The 17,816-nt window shown below is 41.3% G+C and overlaps 1 protein-coding gene across 6 annotated transcripts in view; it reads right to left on the reverse strand.

Moving 5' to 3' along the window:
- The window catches only part of unc80 (unc-80 homolog (C. elegans)), a 333,697-nt gene that overhangs the window by 270,430 nt on the left and 45,451 nt on the right, over positions 1-17,816 (reverse strand). For all 6 annotated transcript variants that reach the window (XM_076297160.1, XM_076297158.1, XM_076297161.1 and 3 more), the window contains exons 12-13: positions 8,468-8,736; positions 6,452-6,745 (exon numbers count right to left, since the gene is read on the reverse strand). In XM_076297160.1, coding sequence (XP_076153275.1) covers positions 6,452-6,745; positions 8,468-8,736 — 563 coding nt within the window. The remainder of the gene's footprint in view (positions 1-6,451; positions 6,746-8,467; positions 8,737-17,816) is intronic.

Genomic DNA, 17,816 nt, shown 5'->3' on the forward strand with positions numbered 1-17,816 from the left:
TCTGTGCCAGTACTTCCCACAGCTATTCTGATTGTTTCCTAAGAAACTACAAGGTCTTAGCTTTCTAAAGAGACCAAGCATTTGATGTTAGGCCAAACTAGTCGGGAACAGTGGCCTCTGAAGTAGGCACAGTGCAACTTCGAGGGGCAAAAGCCTAAAAATGCCTATCCCATATAGTGGTTTACTGAGGTTTAATATCAATTGAAATACCATTGAAATCAAGTTGATCTTTAGTTTGGTTGTAATTTCAACATTGTTTTAATATTCATTTTAAAATAGAATAGAATAGTTAAAATGTCAACGTTGCTTCAATATTAAAGGTTGTATCAGCGATAGCGAGGATACGTCACTTCTGTTGATGTTCAAACAAAACAGAGAGCTAGCTCACTACTCCCTACCCCTCCCTCCCGTGCAATTGAAACTCTCCTAAACGCGCATTTCGTCGGTGATTGGTTGAAACACTTTATTTTGCCTTTGAGTGGTTGCCAATCCTTGTTGGTAGCAATTGTTTTTGTGTACAGATCTCGGAGCCTAGGCTGCCTACAGAGACACGTTTTTTGACGGACTGCTTATGGGGAAGGCAGCTAGCGGATCGTTAGGAAAGATGAATGTGATCATTTATATTTGGGCAAGGGCGTAGGTTTGGTCTGAGCTTTGGTGGGGACACACTAACCCCCCCCCCCACCACCACCACCACCAAACTCAACTCTTTCACCAGCCACTATAGATATATAAAATTATTAAAATGTGCTACTGTCCAACTTGATCTAACTATACTGTGTACATAGCCTACATAATCTGATTTTAATATGTATAGATATGTAGGCTATATTTAACATTTAACATTTATTTTCTATTTGGTCTGTTATGAAATCATTGACCCATTTAAGCACAGCTCAGTTTTAAGAACCTTAAATACATGCACGCTTAGCATTTTGTGAAAAGAAATCATTAAAGGAATTATCCGGAGTAAAATGCACTTTAGATAGATTTACGGATGATTGGGGGTACATACGTTGAGTTGACATCAAAATCACGTCATTCGGATGTGTTTTGAGAAATTTCGATTGTACCGTTTTCAGTCACAACTCGTAGCCTGGAAGTGAGCGGGGCATTTCAATTGCGCCGCTACAAAACGCTATTTTTATACCTCTTCTACAGTTCCAAACAACATAACACTTACGTGGTAGTGAGTACATGGTCCCTTAAGCCAAACCGAAGTATCCCGAGGTCTTTATGTGGTCGAATAGAGAGTCCAGAATGAATTTCATCAAGCCAGTACCTTTTTGGAAATGTTGCCATCTTTGCTGTAGGAGTCTTATTGCTGAGTGTGTTGTAACACATTCTGGAAATTCACAATTTTGTCGCCGTTTTTTTTTTTTTTTTTTTTAAAACATAGTCCAGTATTTCTTTCGAAATTGAAATGAAGTTGTATGGACTGGACTATGTTTTTTTTTTTTTTTTTTTTAAACGGCGACGAAATTGTGAATTTCCAGAGCGTGTTACAACACACTCAGCAATAAGACTCCTACGGACTTTCCCCTGAAGAGGCAGCAAAGATGGCAACATTTCCGGAAAGGTACTGGCTTGATGAAATTCATTCTGGACTCTCTATTCGACCACATAAAGACCTCGGGATACTTCAGTTTGGCTTTAGGGACCCTCTACTCACTACCACGTAAGTGTTATGTTGTTTGGAACTGTAGAAGAGGTATAAAAATAGCGTTTTGTAGCGGCGCAATTGAAATGCCCCGCTCACTTCCAGGCTACGAGTTGTGACTGAAAACGGTACAATCGAACTTTCTCAAAACACATCCGAATGACATGATTTTGATGTCAACTCAACGTATGCACCCCCAATCATCCGTAAATCTATCTAAAGTGCATTTTACTCCGGATAATTGCTTTAAGGCTACATTGACAAACTCTTAACCATGAGCTGCCTGTATATTCTCTGATTCTAATATTTACAGATATCTAGGAGATGTAAGCACAGCTCAGTTTTAAGAAATGCTTAAAGCCGAAAGACCATGTTGAATTTTGCTACAATTTATTTCAAAACCGGATTACAACAGCTAACTATACACGAGAATGCATTACACCGTTGTGTTTGGTAAGGTCTGCTGTTTATTCTGATATATGGTTTGTCATGTGTTGCGTGAAGAGTGTGTAGGCCTACGATATTCCACCAAGACGAATGGATGTGGAGATGGGCGCAGAGAATAATTATTAAATCTAGAAGTCTCGCAAACTGTTTATCACAGCAAATAGTGGCTAGCTAGCACCGTTTAAAAGCTGAGAAAAGGCTCTTTCGTGTGACACATGTGTGATGAGTAGCCTACTTCTCGAGGAGTTCAACAGAGAAGAATGGGTGAATTTGGACGCACTTCATACGCCTTGTAGTGAAGTGAAGCTGAAGCGCTGTGCCATGCTGCGCAGGAGACTGCGGCTCACTGGTAGTTATTATAGATAACTTCAAATCAGCGCGATTTACCCTTATAGGCTACTGAACATTACAAGATCTGTACGAGATGATCCGCAGCACTGAAGTGAGAAATGATTTAACTCTTTGTGTAGCGCATGTGAGCGCTTTTTCCCCCATTTCAACCTGAATATTGGTGGGGACATTTCAGTCGTAATTTGACATTGGTGTGGACACGTCCTTCGGTCCCCACACAAATCCACGCTCCTGTGTTTGGGCCTTTTTTGGGCCTGAAATCGCTGATACAACCTTTAATGGAGGGTGCAAAAGTGACGTAGAATCAATGTTTCAGTGCGACGTTGATTCAATGATTTAACGTTGAAAAAGTAATGTGGATTTAACATGGATTCAATGACTAATTACTAGTTATCTGGGTGCAGAATGAGCAGTCATCAACACCAACTGAAAGCCATATTTTGCAGGTAGCCTATTGCATTGCATACAATTAGGCTTTCTTTAAACTACATTTTCCAAAGGCCAGCTTTTGTGCTTGTGTCACAACTTCAGAACGGCTTGACGTACATGCTTCAAATTTGGTGTGAACATTTGTATGGACTCAATGATGAAGTCAAATGTCAAGGTCAAACCCACCTTGAGTGTGATATCTCAAGAACGCCTGAAACACAAGGTTTTTTGGTACGAGGGTTTGTATGAACTCAAAGATTAAGGGGCCATCCACACAGAGACGCTGTTTGGTTTAAACCAGGGGTGTCAAACTCATTTTGGTTCAGGGGCCACATACAGCCCATCTGATCTCAAGTGGGCCGGACCAGTGAAATAATTGCAAAACATCCTTTGACAACTCCAAATCTCCAGCTTAGTTTTTTTCAGTAGGCTATGCTTTACCCTTCAGCCTACATTTGTAGCCTACATAATGACAAGGGATATATTAGATTATTACACATTTATTCAGAGAGGCCAATGAAATTGAAATAAAATGCATTTCACTCTCATAAACAACTGGTTTATTTTTATAGTTGAGTGGATAGGCCTACATTTTTACATCTGACCACCTGAACCAACTCACCACACTAAACTCAAGTGGGAGCTATGAAGAAAGTTAACATCCTGCTTTAAAAATGTAAATGTGCAAATGTATGAAAAATAAAATGAATTTAACAAAACATAAGTTAGCAGTGCATGGGCAATACGATCAACTGATACGATTAGGTTACATCAGATCAAATAATTTTGTAGGCTATGTGGCGGTGCTGTGTAATAGGCTATCCACCATAAAGGCCAGATCCTGCACTCATTCCGGGCATTTAAATTGCTACTGGTCTGCCTTTTTTCTCCAAGAACTGTCCAATTTCCTCTCGTAGTTCAAAGAAACGCTTGAGTACGGCACCTCGGCTTAACCACCGTACTACAGCGTGGTATGGTAAGCCAGACAGAATGCCATTATCACTAAGAAAACAGTCAAACTGACGGTGAGTCAGACCTCGCGACCTGATTAAATTTACAGTTTGCACAACCACACTTTAACATGATCCAAGTTTAGTGTTTTACAACACAACACTTCCTGGTGCAAAATACAATCAAAAATGCCCAAACATCTTGTCCTCCGTTTGCAGGCTGCACTTTGTCTCTGAATTTTGTCGCAACGCCTGCTTTTCTCCCGACAATGTAGCCAAACTGACAGCACAGGACCAGTCAACTTCGAACTTTTTTTTGTTTTTTGGCTGCGCCTAGCGGCTGAATTGAGCATTTCGGTTATTTCTTTGAAAATTCATAACTCGTCACAGGAATGGGCTAGAGCAGGGATTCCCAAACTGTGGTACGCGTACCCCCGGTGGTACGCGAGCTGCTTCTAGGGGGTACGCGAGATGAAAAGGTCTATGGCGGACAGGTGTAAAATTAACATTTAAAATCTTTTGTGATTAATTCATGAATAAATACACAATTTCGAATCAGGTCATAATGATATGGAAACATGAAATTAAAGGATATAATTTATAAACTCTGTATGTGTTCATCAAAAAAAGGGCAGCTTATTAAACATGACGCCTGGAATAGCTAATAGAATGCGTTACTTTTGAATGCGTTGGATGGTCCGTGGGGGGAAAGTTTTGCGGATATAACAGGTTTTTGAAAACAACAAAAACAGAAAGGAGGGAAGGAGCAAAGCTAGGAGTTATTTCAGATGGGCAAGAAAGGTAACATTAAGCTAGGCTTTACATTTAACAAACTAAAGGTAGTTAAAGGTAGATAGGGGGGGGGGGTTATAGAATTCGTTACGTTTTTATGTTTTTATGTGTCGGATGGTGGGGGTACGCGAGCCGAGTCGGAATGTAGGCGGTGGTACGCGGGGGAAAAAGTTTGGGAACCGCTGGGCTAGAGATATCGTCAGAAATTTATTCTCTACAAGTCTGGGCCGGATTAAACCATCTAGCGGGCCGCATCCGGCCCGCGGGCCGTATGTTTGACACCCCTGGTTTAAACGCACATGTTTTGCAGGCCGATCGTCCAAACGAATCCTGTAAACGCACCCGAAACCGCACTTTCTTGAAACCTGGTCTCAGGGTGGAAAAATTCAAAACCATAGCCCTTGCAAGTTCGTTTAGACGGCAAAAACGCATACTTGCATATTGATGATGTCATCGCCACACCTCAGCTGCCCTGGACTTGACACGTATTGCCTAACAATACTAGTTTTCATACATGACATTTCCTGCAATTACACCCAGTAGGATAAATATCACAACTGGTGCTGTGCAGCGCCAATAACTAATCATGACTTGGTGGACTGAACAGTGTTTTTCTTATGTGTTTTCTTGATGCATTCTAGCTACTGTCAGTGACTGACGCGAGATAACTAGTCAGAAGTTATTAGGGAAGTGCGGTTTAAGTTTAAAATAATTTGTACGTAGTGCCGGTGTCATTCGTTTATTTTACATGTCTTACAACATAAATAAATGCATTCATAGTCTAGTGAAGTCAGATATAAGCCTACAAGTCGCTTAGAAATCATGTTAAGCCTCGATGCGACAAAAGTATAGACTGTTACTAACGAAGGTATTATAGCAATATTATAAATGTGGCGATAGCCTAATACTTGGGTAGGCCTAGCGTTTAGCCTATGCACTTGCGGTGATAGCCAAAACTAATGGGAATCACGGACTATACAACCAAAGAAAGTAAAGGAGATTATTTGCACCTGCGTTAGCCAAATAAAGGACGGGACTGCACCCTTCACAAACCGTAAAAATGAAGTTAATTAGCTTTACAGTTGACTACAGTTGACAGTTCACTATCAGTCCACACAAACATCTGGTGTCCTTGCACTAGCCATTTTCGTCGTAGCCAGAGAATGTCTACGGGCTCTGTCGTAGCCTATTCTGTCTGTTTGTATACAGCGCGCAAGCTTTGGTGAATTTCTGAGACAGAAACAGTTCCACCTATAGGCCTGGAATATGAAGTAACGTGCTGAGTCGTGTTGAGATGGATCCATTTGGACACAAATATTCTTGAAACGATTCCAGGGAAGACCGGGGGGAAAAGATCAGTTTGGTACGTGTGGACTAGGCTTAAGTGACTCAATGTTTTTTTAGTAATCTCCCCACCAACATTAAGCCAGCAGCTTTCCATCCATTATTGTAATTCCTCTGGCATTGCATTTCTAGTTTTATTCTTATATTTTTTTCTTTTATTTGATTAAATTTGCCTCAGGAATTGCTTGAGCAGCTACAGCTGTAACCCTGCCAAATTCTACTCTCGGCTTTGGACGAATGAGGTGGTGACATGTCATTTCATTATGATATACCTAGCAGGGATGGTAACCCTAGCAGGTATGATACCCATACTATCACTGTTCTGCTTCTCCATAATTTTTATATTCATAGTATTTGGCATACACTTTGTCCAAAGTGACTTACAGTACAAACACTACATTATTAGTTAATAATAATAATAGTGTCAAATAAAACTAAGAACACATTTAGAAGCACATATACAATACATGGCACATACCTTTGGTTTGTTATTTTTTATGTTATCTTTGCTATCTCGTCCATCTCCTCCACCCCCATCTCCATCCCCACCTCCTCCATCAGGTCCCACTCCAAACTCTCCCATTGGTGTCCTAAGATTGCTTCCGTCTCTGGATCGTGCTTCTGAATTTTCCTTGTTGACAGAGCAAGTTTGCCACTTGTTCTTTCCCGGGACACCAAGCTGTAACAAACACTCAATGATACTGAGCGCAGCGTCACACACCCGTGAGCTGATGTCATGATTGAGCACTGCATACAAAGCACGGAGCACTGCCTGAAATACAATCAAAAAGTAAATGAAAAAAGACAGATCAGAGTCAAACCTTGAAAAGAGCTAAGTGACTTATAAACGTAGAACAATAATAAAATATTAAAACATTTTGTGTATAAGAGCTTTTTGTTAAACAAGGCTTATTCTAGGGGTCAACAGTGAGACCTGGTTCACATTCCAGTCCTCTTCACTCACATGTTCCCTTTGGGAATGGCACTTCATTAGTTACGGGGAGTTTGCACTTTGCAAACTTAACAGTTTAGTATTAGGCTTTCTTTTTTAACAACTTTGTTTACATATGAAGATATAATATTGTATGTCCATTTTTTGTGCTTATTCAACATGTCATTTTTGTTTTGTTACTGACTATGCCTATTAAATCTATTGTAGAATGGATTAACCCATCAGTTTAATCATGTGATTTTAAACCCACTTCAGTGGTTATTTCCCAATTTAGATAAACACTTCAGATGATTGCCAGTATTATAATATTTTATATCTATATTGGATCTTTACAGAATATAATGTATATATACGATTACTTTACAGAATGAGATCAGTAACAATGTGAAATTAACACTAAATGCAACAAAACAGAAACAAATAAAACCAATTAATTAAACCAATAAAACAAACAAACAAACAAACAAACAAACAAACAAACAAACAATCATAAGATGAATCGTAGAAAACCCTCATAAGTGCGTGTATCGTGTTATTGGGAAACTGGGCCCTGGTCCTTGATTGTGATTGGCTGAATCCTGTTCGATGTCATTGTTTAATGAGCACAAACTTTCACCTTGACCGCATTTCGTTCTATATTACTGCACTACCACAACTTGATACAAAAATTACAGTTGCTGCATCTCGACGTTGCTTGGCAACCATTCTGATAGAGGAAATATATTTATTGACGGAAGAATGATTATCTATGAATAAATTGTTCAATTTCTCATTGCTGTGCCTTTATTTTTATGAGATATATGTAGCAATCATTTTATAAAATCAATAAGCCACTCAAGTCCACTAACACGTCATGCCTTAGCTGTTGGAACTCACACACTAATTGTCTTTAGGGTAAATAGACTGAACAGTCTTTCAAAACTTTTGCAACAATGTCAGCCCCCCACACACACACACACACACACACACACACACACACACACACACACACAGTAACCTAGGGCCTGTTGGGGCTTATTGCCTAAATACAGCATATAATCTGTAAATTGTATCGAAATGAGGAAAGGTGAGGTTTGTGTTGAAATAGGCTATTCCCACAACTTGTCATACAGTAGGTGACAATATAGGATGTATATTTATATATTATATCTTTTGTTAATTCTGATGTGCTTTGTGTTAGAATGTAAATCTTCTTTGTGATTCTTCATGTCAGCTTTTTCCAATGCAAATATTGTGTTTTTGCTTATCCCATAGTTTGTACTTTGCATTCATTCTCCAAATAATTCATTTAGAATAGACAAAGCAATGAATTAACAATAGTGCCAACGTTTTCACCAGTGTGACAAAATTACAGTAAGCCCAATGTACAGTGTAAATGTACAATAAGTTCCACAGTCAAAGCTGCAATCAACAAATGTCAAACAAACTTACATCATATTAGTATATCTACTAACATGTAATGTAATACTAATATTAGTATATCTGTATTTATCACCATTATGAGCACAATTGTGAGTATGAACACTTTAATGTTAGTCTTACTGTGAGATCAAGCATGCCATTCTTCAGGATGAAGTTATTGGTTCCGTCAATGTTGTCCCCCTCCTCTAACGAAGAGTAATTGATGCATGAGTCAGTTAGAGAACGGGGCAGATTTGCACATGCCAGGGGTTCATTGGGAATCTCAGGGATGGGCACAGGGCTGCAAAGTTTCTTCATGTGCTCAGTGAAAAAGTCAGCATAGCCCACATTAAATGATGCCACTGTAGTGTTGAATGTTGCCATGGTGATTGTGGAGATCTGAGATTGCACTGACAGAAAGAAAAACAAACAAACAAACAAACAAACAAACAAACAATCATTATACATAATAATCATATAATAACAAAAAAGTAACTATGGTTACAGAATCTGTAGCTATGAATTTGGCCACTACAGCTATGGAATGCATGCATTCTGGTTTTGAATATGGCAAGTAGAGAGAAACGCGTTTTCCTTGAAAGACCCTGTAATCTAAGAATAAACTGTATGTGTTCTAAAGTTTGTCCCACTGTGGAAGTCAACGTTCCATCGCCAGAGGCGTTCATTCAGAGGTGCCGTCGGACATGGAAGCGTGCCCAGAGGGTCCTGCTCCGTTCCACAGCAAGGACAAAACAACAGGCCGATAGGCATCGCATTGCAGGTCCCCACTACCGCCAGGGCCAGCGAGTGTGGTTGTCCTACCGTCTGAAACTACCCCCTACCCTCCGTCGTATACACCCTACATTTCATGTGTCAAGGATCAAGCCTTTCATCTGCAGCCCTCTTTGCCCTGCGCCCAAGCCACCTCCCCCTCCCCGCCTCATCGATGGTTCTGCAGCCTACACGGTACGCCATCTATTTTTAGTGCTATGCCCCTGCAGGTCATGTCTGGTATTGACTGTCATTTTCTTTGTTTATTTCGCAATGTGGCAATTAGGGCTGTCACTTTTGTGAAAAAATCCTGTTCGATTATTGAGACATAAGTGTTCATGGAATCGATTGTAAAATCGATTTTTCATGTCTAAAGACGTTTCCATTTTCAACGCCAAATATAGGCCAATCCACAAAAAAATAACAGGCATTAGGACGAACGTAAAGAGGGTGCTTGTAGACGCAAGCCAGAAATATTTCTGATGATTTATTGGCGTGAAGTTTCGTGCACAATGACAAACAGGAGTGCTATATTCTCGAAAAACAGCCGAGTATCCTGCCATTACATCAGTGACAAACATTACTGCAGGCTTCAACGTAGCTGTGTTTACGATTAGAAATGTCAAACAAATTTCGCCTACGTAGAACTTCATTGCACAGTTTGCATAGCCTACCGCTTTGTTCTTCTCCATAGTTTGATATACCAAAAATCCGAAGTACTTCCACACCGAACTCCTCAAGTTATTAGGGCCTATCACTCCTCTCTCTCATGTCGCACAGGTTGATCGCGTTGTCCTCCATTTTTGGCAAAACCCGAGCAGCACAGCAGCTGATTGAAACAGCTGTTTCCGGTGCGTAAAATTGGTGGGAATTTTCTTTTTAGCTTTCGCAATGCTTACTGCACTTCGGAATTATTTTATATTCTTATATTCTTGTTTGTGAATTTTGTTTAATTCGTTTAAAATTAATAGTGTTCATATTTGGTTAAAATCGATTCCCTATTTTAGTTTTCGAAACTTGTGTTGTTTTGTCCAATCGATTTTCGAACGTAAAGTGACAGCCCTAGTGGCAATATTGTTGTTTTGATCCCGCCCTCACCTGCCTTGTGTCACTTCCTGTAATTGCAGTTCCCTCCATTTTGTCTGTGCTCACCTGTTTCTCATTGTGTTCTTATTTAGATCCAATCACCCAGTGTATTTATACCTTGCTCTTTTCAGTTCATCACAGTTGGTTCTGTGTGTCGTGCTCCATCTCTGTGACTCTTGTTGTGGAACTTTTGGACTATTTGCCTGCCTGTTTTGTTGGACTAATGTTGGATTACTGTTGCCTGCCCTCTGGATAATTTGCCTGCCATAGACTGCTCTTTCTGGTATTGGCCTCTGCTGCACTGTATTGGTTCTCATTGTGTTCTTATTTAGATCCAATCACCCAGTGTATTTATACCTTGCTCTTTTCAGTTCATCACAGTTGTTTCTGTGTGTCGTGCTCCATCTCTGTGACTCTTGTTGTGGAACTTTTGGACTATTTGCCTGCCTGTTTTGTTGGACTAATGTTGGATTACTGTTGCCTGCCCTCTGCATAATTTGCCTGCCATAGACTGCTCTTTCTGGTATTGGCCTCTGCTGCACTGTATTGGACTTCTATACAAGAATAAAGTCAATTGCAACTGCTATTGGTCTGCTCTTGGGTCTGACTAGAAAACCGACAGGTAGGTTTGTTACAGTTGTTACAGTGGTTTCCGTTAATCTTTTATTAAGCATCTGGGTGAAACTAACATAACGGCCAATTGCACCTTTGTTGACATCTCTAGGTGAAGGGAGTCAGCCAGCTGGTGAAGGTTTTTGGTCCCCAGGCCATATTTCAGAGACCACTGTTGATCTCGGCAGCAGGTCTGTGGGATTCTCCCCCTTCAGCAAACATCACAGCGGCTAGTCCACCACCGTGGTCTCCAGTCTCCACTACCAACAGCCTGATAGCTGGCCATAGTCAATGGGCTATACACCTCTTACTGACACCCCAACCCATACAGCAGCGGGCCAAACTGGATATCAAGTAAGAATGGCAAGAAAGCTATTCTATAGCTCATGGGGAAAAATAACTTTGGTATATGTGTGATGAGATCAAAACATCTTTTTTCCTTTCTTTTTCTTTTCTTAAGAACACGACTCACAAAACCAGTCTTCTCTGGAGGCTGTACCTACAGGTAGGAATTCTACAAAGTGATCTCTCGGATTACTGTGACATATTTACGTTTTGCTACTAATTACGTTTTGCTCCAAAAAATCTCCAGCAGTAAAGCTATTCCAGAAGTCACACCAGACCCAATACATTTCGGGCTCCCACTTTCAACCATTGAGGAGCTACAACGTTTGGAGGAGACATTGAACAATTCGGAGGAGAAGAAGAATTTGGTGAGTTAAATGATGCATTAATCAGATCATTCCTAAAAGTCAGTCCCCACTCTCATTCATGCTATATTGTTAAACAACTGATGAGGTACATGTCTTTTGTTTCATCCTTGGAATGGTCGGAGGCATGACTCTTAAATATACCATGGGGCGGGTCTTAAAAAGAGCTATGAACACATCACTGGCGAGAGTCATTAATTGGAGTGGGGCCAACCGAAAGCCTGGATTTAAAGGGCTCATTTTGAAAAGTGTGGTTCTGGGTGAGTGTCAGTGCTGGATAACTGCAATGTGGTGACATTTAAATTAAGTTTTGGTGGTTGCTGAGTAACATCACATGATCATGTTGTGCTCTTCTGTCCTCAGATGCAGTCTGCTGGAATGCCCTGACCAAAGATTCAACAGAAAAGGAAATAGCTCCTCATCATAAGGTGGCTGCAGCTAGCCTCTGATAGGGATGGTGGCCAAAGCCAGAGGGTGAACAGGCATACAACGTAGACAAAACTCAGAAACGCAGTGGATTAAACGTATAAAGTTAAAAATATAATATTTGAATTCATGGAAGTGTTCGGTGTTATCCATCTGTAGTAGCATCTGACTGTCTTTGTTTGATGTATGGTATGCATGTTTGTATTTGGTTTATTTTTGTTTTGTTTGGTTTTATCTATGCTGAGTGCCATACTGCCGCACTGCATGGTGCTTGTCGTGGTCTGCTACTTGCAAGGTGTAGTGCTGTGCCCTAGTCCTGAAGCTCAGCATAGAGATCATAGCAGCAAGATAGAAAGTGCATCCACATGGTAGACTGTTACCCTGGCAGTATTAGTTCATGTTGGGTTCCCCATCACTCCTGAATTAGTTAATCCACACAGTAGACTGTTAAGCATCCTACATACTCGCCACTCCCGACCAGTAGTGCGACAATGTGACGTCACGGGAGCGCCATAACCATTTATACTCGAGCGTGGTGGTCGGGACACTAGTTGCAATATTCTCCTGAATTGGCATTGGCCTCAATGGCAGTAAAAACTACCCTCTGTGATGATACTTCAGACTTCGGTTGCTGCTATTCACACCTACCATCATTACCATCTATTTACCAAGGTGTGTGCAGCTAGATGGATAGATACTTTATTCATCCCGAGGGAAATTTTAGCTAGCTGGCTGGCTGGTGCTGAGAGATGAGTTTGTGTAATTTCCTAAGGTGGAAAGAGATTTTTTTCAGGTCTTAGATATCCTTTGGTTGAAAATAAATATCTTTGTTACCTTTTGCTGGATTATTGGCATGTCCCTGGGTCTTTCATCTTAATTCCCTGTGTTACATCTCTCTCTGGTAGCTTCAGTAACTTATCCAGCAAACTATTTAAAGAAGCCCTACGCAGGTCTGGTTATTCCTTCGCTGTTTCTGGGTTTTTGCCGGATTTGGGCTTGCATTTTTCACGACATAGCTCCCCCTGCAGCTTTGGTAGCAAGTGATTGTTACGCTAAACCCCCACTAGCTAGCGAGCTAGCCATCAAGAAACCAAGCTAAACACATACAGTACAGGGCTCACAATAAAACGGTCGAGCAAACACATTGTTCAAGAGACTATCAAATCACATTAGTGATTAGTGAACCCAAGGGTAGGCTACTTACAATTTCAACAGCAACAAAGCCAAGTCGGCATCCGTTTTGCAGTCTTCTTAGAAACTACAATCCGACTACATTTTCAAGGCGCAATTGGATACTTCCACTGAGTCACATCCAGATTTACCCGGTCCGGGTTCAGAAAGTTGCATATTCGTTTTTTCCGCAGAGAAGCGATAGGGGGAGACGAAGCACCCACCAAACAACCCAGAAAGAACCATCAGAACGACTCTCAACCTGCATAATTATGGTCATTTTTGCTAAAATTGTTGCATAGGGCTACTTTAAAAATAACGAACTCTCGCTGGTAACCTAGCCAGGTTACTTTCCCTCTCTTCTCAAACCGACTATTCAAACATGTTTATTTAAGATGTGGGCTAGGCTATATGAAATGCCTGAATGTGGTTGATGTATGTATAGAGGAGTGGGCAAACTGCGGCCCGCGGGCCGGATCCGGCCCGCCAAGCACTTTCATCCGGCCCGCCGAGCATTTCATTTAGTTATCAGGCTGCTCGCTATTTTTTTCCTGCGATAGAGACGACGTTGGTTAGCTTTACTGCAAACTGCTTTTCACTCTCCTTAGATAACGTTTACAATGTCAATGTCAAAACATCATGTTAAATAGAGATAACATCATGTTAAACTAAGTTAACTCTTAGTTATCTCCTTTGCAGCAAATCTAACGTGAACATTATGCAATCCATTTAATTGGGAACACGTCTGCACTCATGAGAGAGAGAGAGAGAGCCGCAGGTTCCAGCTCGCTTGTGATTGTTGATAATTGATATCTCCTTCTTATAAGAAAGTTTTAAAAGGAAATCATGAAGGCAACAGTAGTTCCCACTACTGACCATTTAAAAACTGTGAGAGGGTCCAGCCGTAGGTACAGCACTAGCCAGAGCGGAGCAGGAAGAAAGAAGATCATTGAGAAATAAACGTGAATTAAAGCGACTGTCTTAAAGCGACAGTGCACAATTTATACATTTGTTAAACAGCATAAAATTAGCAGTATTTTTAAGCAATTAATATTTTAAAACAAATACTAAATTATAGGCTATAAAAAATGTATTTTTTATGCGCGTGTCGTGGGGGGGGGCCCCCCCCCCCCCCCCCCCACGACACGCGCATAAAAAATTAATCAGATCATTGTGTGGTTCTGGGTGAGTGTCAGTGCTGGATAACTGCAATGTGGTGACATTTAAATTAAGTTTTGGTGGTTGCTGAGTAACATCACATGATCATGTTGTGCTCTTCTGTCCTCAGATGCAGTCTGCTGGAATGCCCTGACCAAAGATTCAACAGAAAAGGAAATAGCTCCTCATCATAAGGTGGCTGCAGCTAGCCTCTGATAGGGATGGTGGCCAAAGCCAGAGGGTGAACAGGCATACAACGTAGACAAAACTCAGAAACGCAGTGGATTAAACGTATAAAGTTAAAAATATAATATTTGAATTCATGGAAGTGTTCGGTGTTATCCATCTGTAGTAGCATCTGACTGTCTTTGTTTGATGTATGGTATGCATGTTTGTATTTGGTTTATTTTTGTTTTGTTTGGTTTTATCTATGCTGAGTGCCATACTGCCGCACTGCATGGTGCTTGTCGTGGTCTGCTACTTGCAAGGTGTAGTGCTGTGCCCTAGTCCTGAAGCTCAGCATAGAGATCATAGCAGCAAGATAGAAAGTGCATCCACATGGTAGACTGTTACCCTGGCAGTATTAGTTCATGTTGGGTTCCCCATCACTCCTGAATTAGTTAATCCACACAGTAGACTGTTAAGCATCCTACATACTCGCCACTCCCGACCAGTAGTGCGACAATGTGACGTCACGGGAGCGCCATAACCATTTATACTCGAGCGTGGTGGTCGGGACACTAGTTGCAATATTCTCCTGAATTGGCATTGGCCTCAATGGCAGTAAAAACTACCCTCTGTGATGATACTTCAGACTTCGGTTGCTGCTATTCACACCTACCATCATTACCATCTATTTACCAAGGTGTGTGCAGCTAGATGGATAGATACTTTATTCATCCCGAGGGAAATTTTAGCTAGCTGGCTGGCTGGTGCTGAGAGATGAGTTTGTGTAATTTCCTAAGGTGGAAAGAGATTTTTTTCAGGTCTTAGATATCCTTTGGTTGAAAATAAATATCTTTGTTACCTTTTGCTGTGGGGGGGTGTTGTGCGGCCCGCCGGCCAATTTTCAAAACCCAATGTGGCCCTTAAGCCAAAAAGTTTGCCCACCCCTGGTATAGAGGCACGCATGCTCCCTGATCTTGGCTTCAAGCTCACCCTGCTTGTCGCGCACATCTGAAAAAAAATCTCCGGTGCACGACCTGCCTGCGCGAGGCTGAAATTTCTCGTGCGACAGAGGAAATGACGCAAATTTGACATTGTCGCGTTATCGGTCGGGATCGGCGAGTATGTAGTACCCATTACCCATAGGGATCTATGACCCCGGCAGTATTAGTTCATATTGGGTTCCCTGTGCTGAATTCGATTATAAACACGGTAGACTGTTACTCCGAGGCCATTAGGGTGCTGGGTCGCGGAGACATGTCAGGTGGGGCGCGAACTGACGTGAAAAACAGGAGTTTTTTTATTTATTTTTTATCTGTAGCCTGGGCCCAGGTAGCACCCGATGCGCAATGGACGCACTGTGATATTCACAGGGAAGCGCTCGTGTCAAGGCAGCTTAGTTAGTCCCGACCTACATGAGATTTTGAACGTTGTTGTGAGAGTGGTGAATTTCATCAAAACCCGGCCCTTAAAAGCGCGTCTATTCTCCACACTTTGTGAAGAGATGGTAGCTGACCAAAAGGCTGTACTGTTTCACAGCGAGGCAAGGTGGCTTTCCTGAGTGCTGTCGCGCGTGTTTGAGCTCCGAGTCGCCTCTTCTTGGAGGAAGAGCGCATGTTTGAATCTGCAAGCACGTTCATTAATGAACATTTCTTGACGAAGCTGGCCTATCTTAGCGATATATTTGATATATCTTAGCGATACATTTGAGTTAAATGTCCAGTTACAAGGCAAAGACAAGCACCTACCTCACCTAGCAAATAAGATTACTGCATTTACCAAAAAAACTTGAGTATGTGACAGGCGCCTCGATCGCGACAGTATTATGCCTTTGAGATTTCTGAGCGAAATCGCTGAAACATCTGATTGGGAAGCACTCTTGTGATCCCATGTATTCAACAGTAGGCCTACATCCCATCCCTGCAAAGTTTATTTAAAAAATATTTCCCAACCAGCAGTGCTCAGTATGACTGGATTATGGATCCATTTAATGCAGCATGTTGGCATTTCATTGAATATATTGTACAATGCTGTATAATGGCCTATGTATAGTATAAGTATTTAAGTATAGTATATATACTCTTTTGATCCCATGAGGAAATTTGGTCTCTGCATTTATCCCAATCCGTGAATTAGTGAAACACACACTGCACACAGTGTACACACAGTGAGGTGAAGCACACACTAATCCCGGCGCAGTGAGCTGCCTGCATCAACAGCGGCGCTCGGGGAGCAGTGAGGGGTTAGGTGCCTTGCTCAAGGGCACTTCAGCCGTGCCTACTGGTCGGGGTTCGAACCGGCAACCCTCCAGGTCCGAAGTGCTGACCAGTAGGCCACGGCTGCCCCCATGGCTGCCCCGGCTTCCTAATATGTTGCTGGAAAACAGAAATGTGTGTTATGTATTTATTTATTATTATATCTGCAGCACCAGCTGATTTTAACTCTGTTGAAGAGGATATATTTAGAACTTGTCATTATTTCAATAAATTTGACAATTTTAAGCTTGACCTACCACTTTCTTAGAGCGATGAGGGACAGGTGGGGCTCGAGAATGCCCCCTCAAAGTGGGGAATGAAAGAAAAAGTTTGAGAACCACTGATCTAGTTTGTTAACTACCACAGTCACGAGTTGGGTCGCGATAGTCTGTCATTTTTAAAAAGTGGGTCCCCAGAAAAAAAGTTTGATGATGTAAAGAGTGTGTGTTCTTTGATGTTAAAACATCAACATCATATGGTGCTTAGTTATTAAGAATTATGCATGTTCTATCTATTCATGGATTACCCATTTGCTCAGTCATATAATATGTTTGTAGGAGGTTTACGGTTTGTCTTACACTTTGAAATGTAAGGTGTTCATAGTTCTAGAATAGGGTAATGTTAGTTAATGGAATATAATTTAAAGCGATGGTTCGGAGTAATTTTATCCTAGGGTCCTTTGCACAATGACCCCGAGCCAAACACCCTCCCAGAACCTGTTTTCTCTTGGTCGAACCCTGGTCGAGTAGCGCTGTCAGAAACTAATGAGTTTCTGCAGTCGTAATGGTACCAACTTTTATCTCGTAAATTACCCCACTAATAATGCCCTGAATGGTACAAAACTTCTGCAGTAGTACAACTATGAGCTTTAGTCCAATAACGAGGCATTAGAAAGTTTGTAAGTACACCAGGAGTTTATTTAAATAAGACTTGCCTGATTATCTGCTACTATACCGCTGTGTCGCAGTTCTTCCGTGATTTGGGAAAAGCCCGTAAAAGTCCTTGGAAGAGGTTCGGTGGACCCCTTAGATATCAATAGAATTTTATACAATTTCTCATGGAAGTTTAATTTAGTTAGTGTAAAAAAATCTATTCTAGGTACAGATTGATTTTCAAAAAAATTTTAAAAAGTGGGGC

Source organism: Alosa pseudoharengus, unplaced genomic scaffold, assembly GCF_046254945.1.
Source record: "Alosa pseudoharengus isolate Yale_2024_CS ecotype anadromous, Long Island Sound unplaced genomic scaffold, YU_APseudo_1.1 YU_APseudo_1.1_scf_20, whole genome shotgun sequence".
NCBI classification, from domain to species: Eukaryota; Metazoa; Chordata; class Actinopteri; order Clupeiformes; family Clupeidae; genus Alosa; species Alosa pseudoharengus.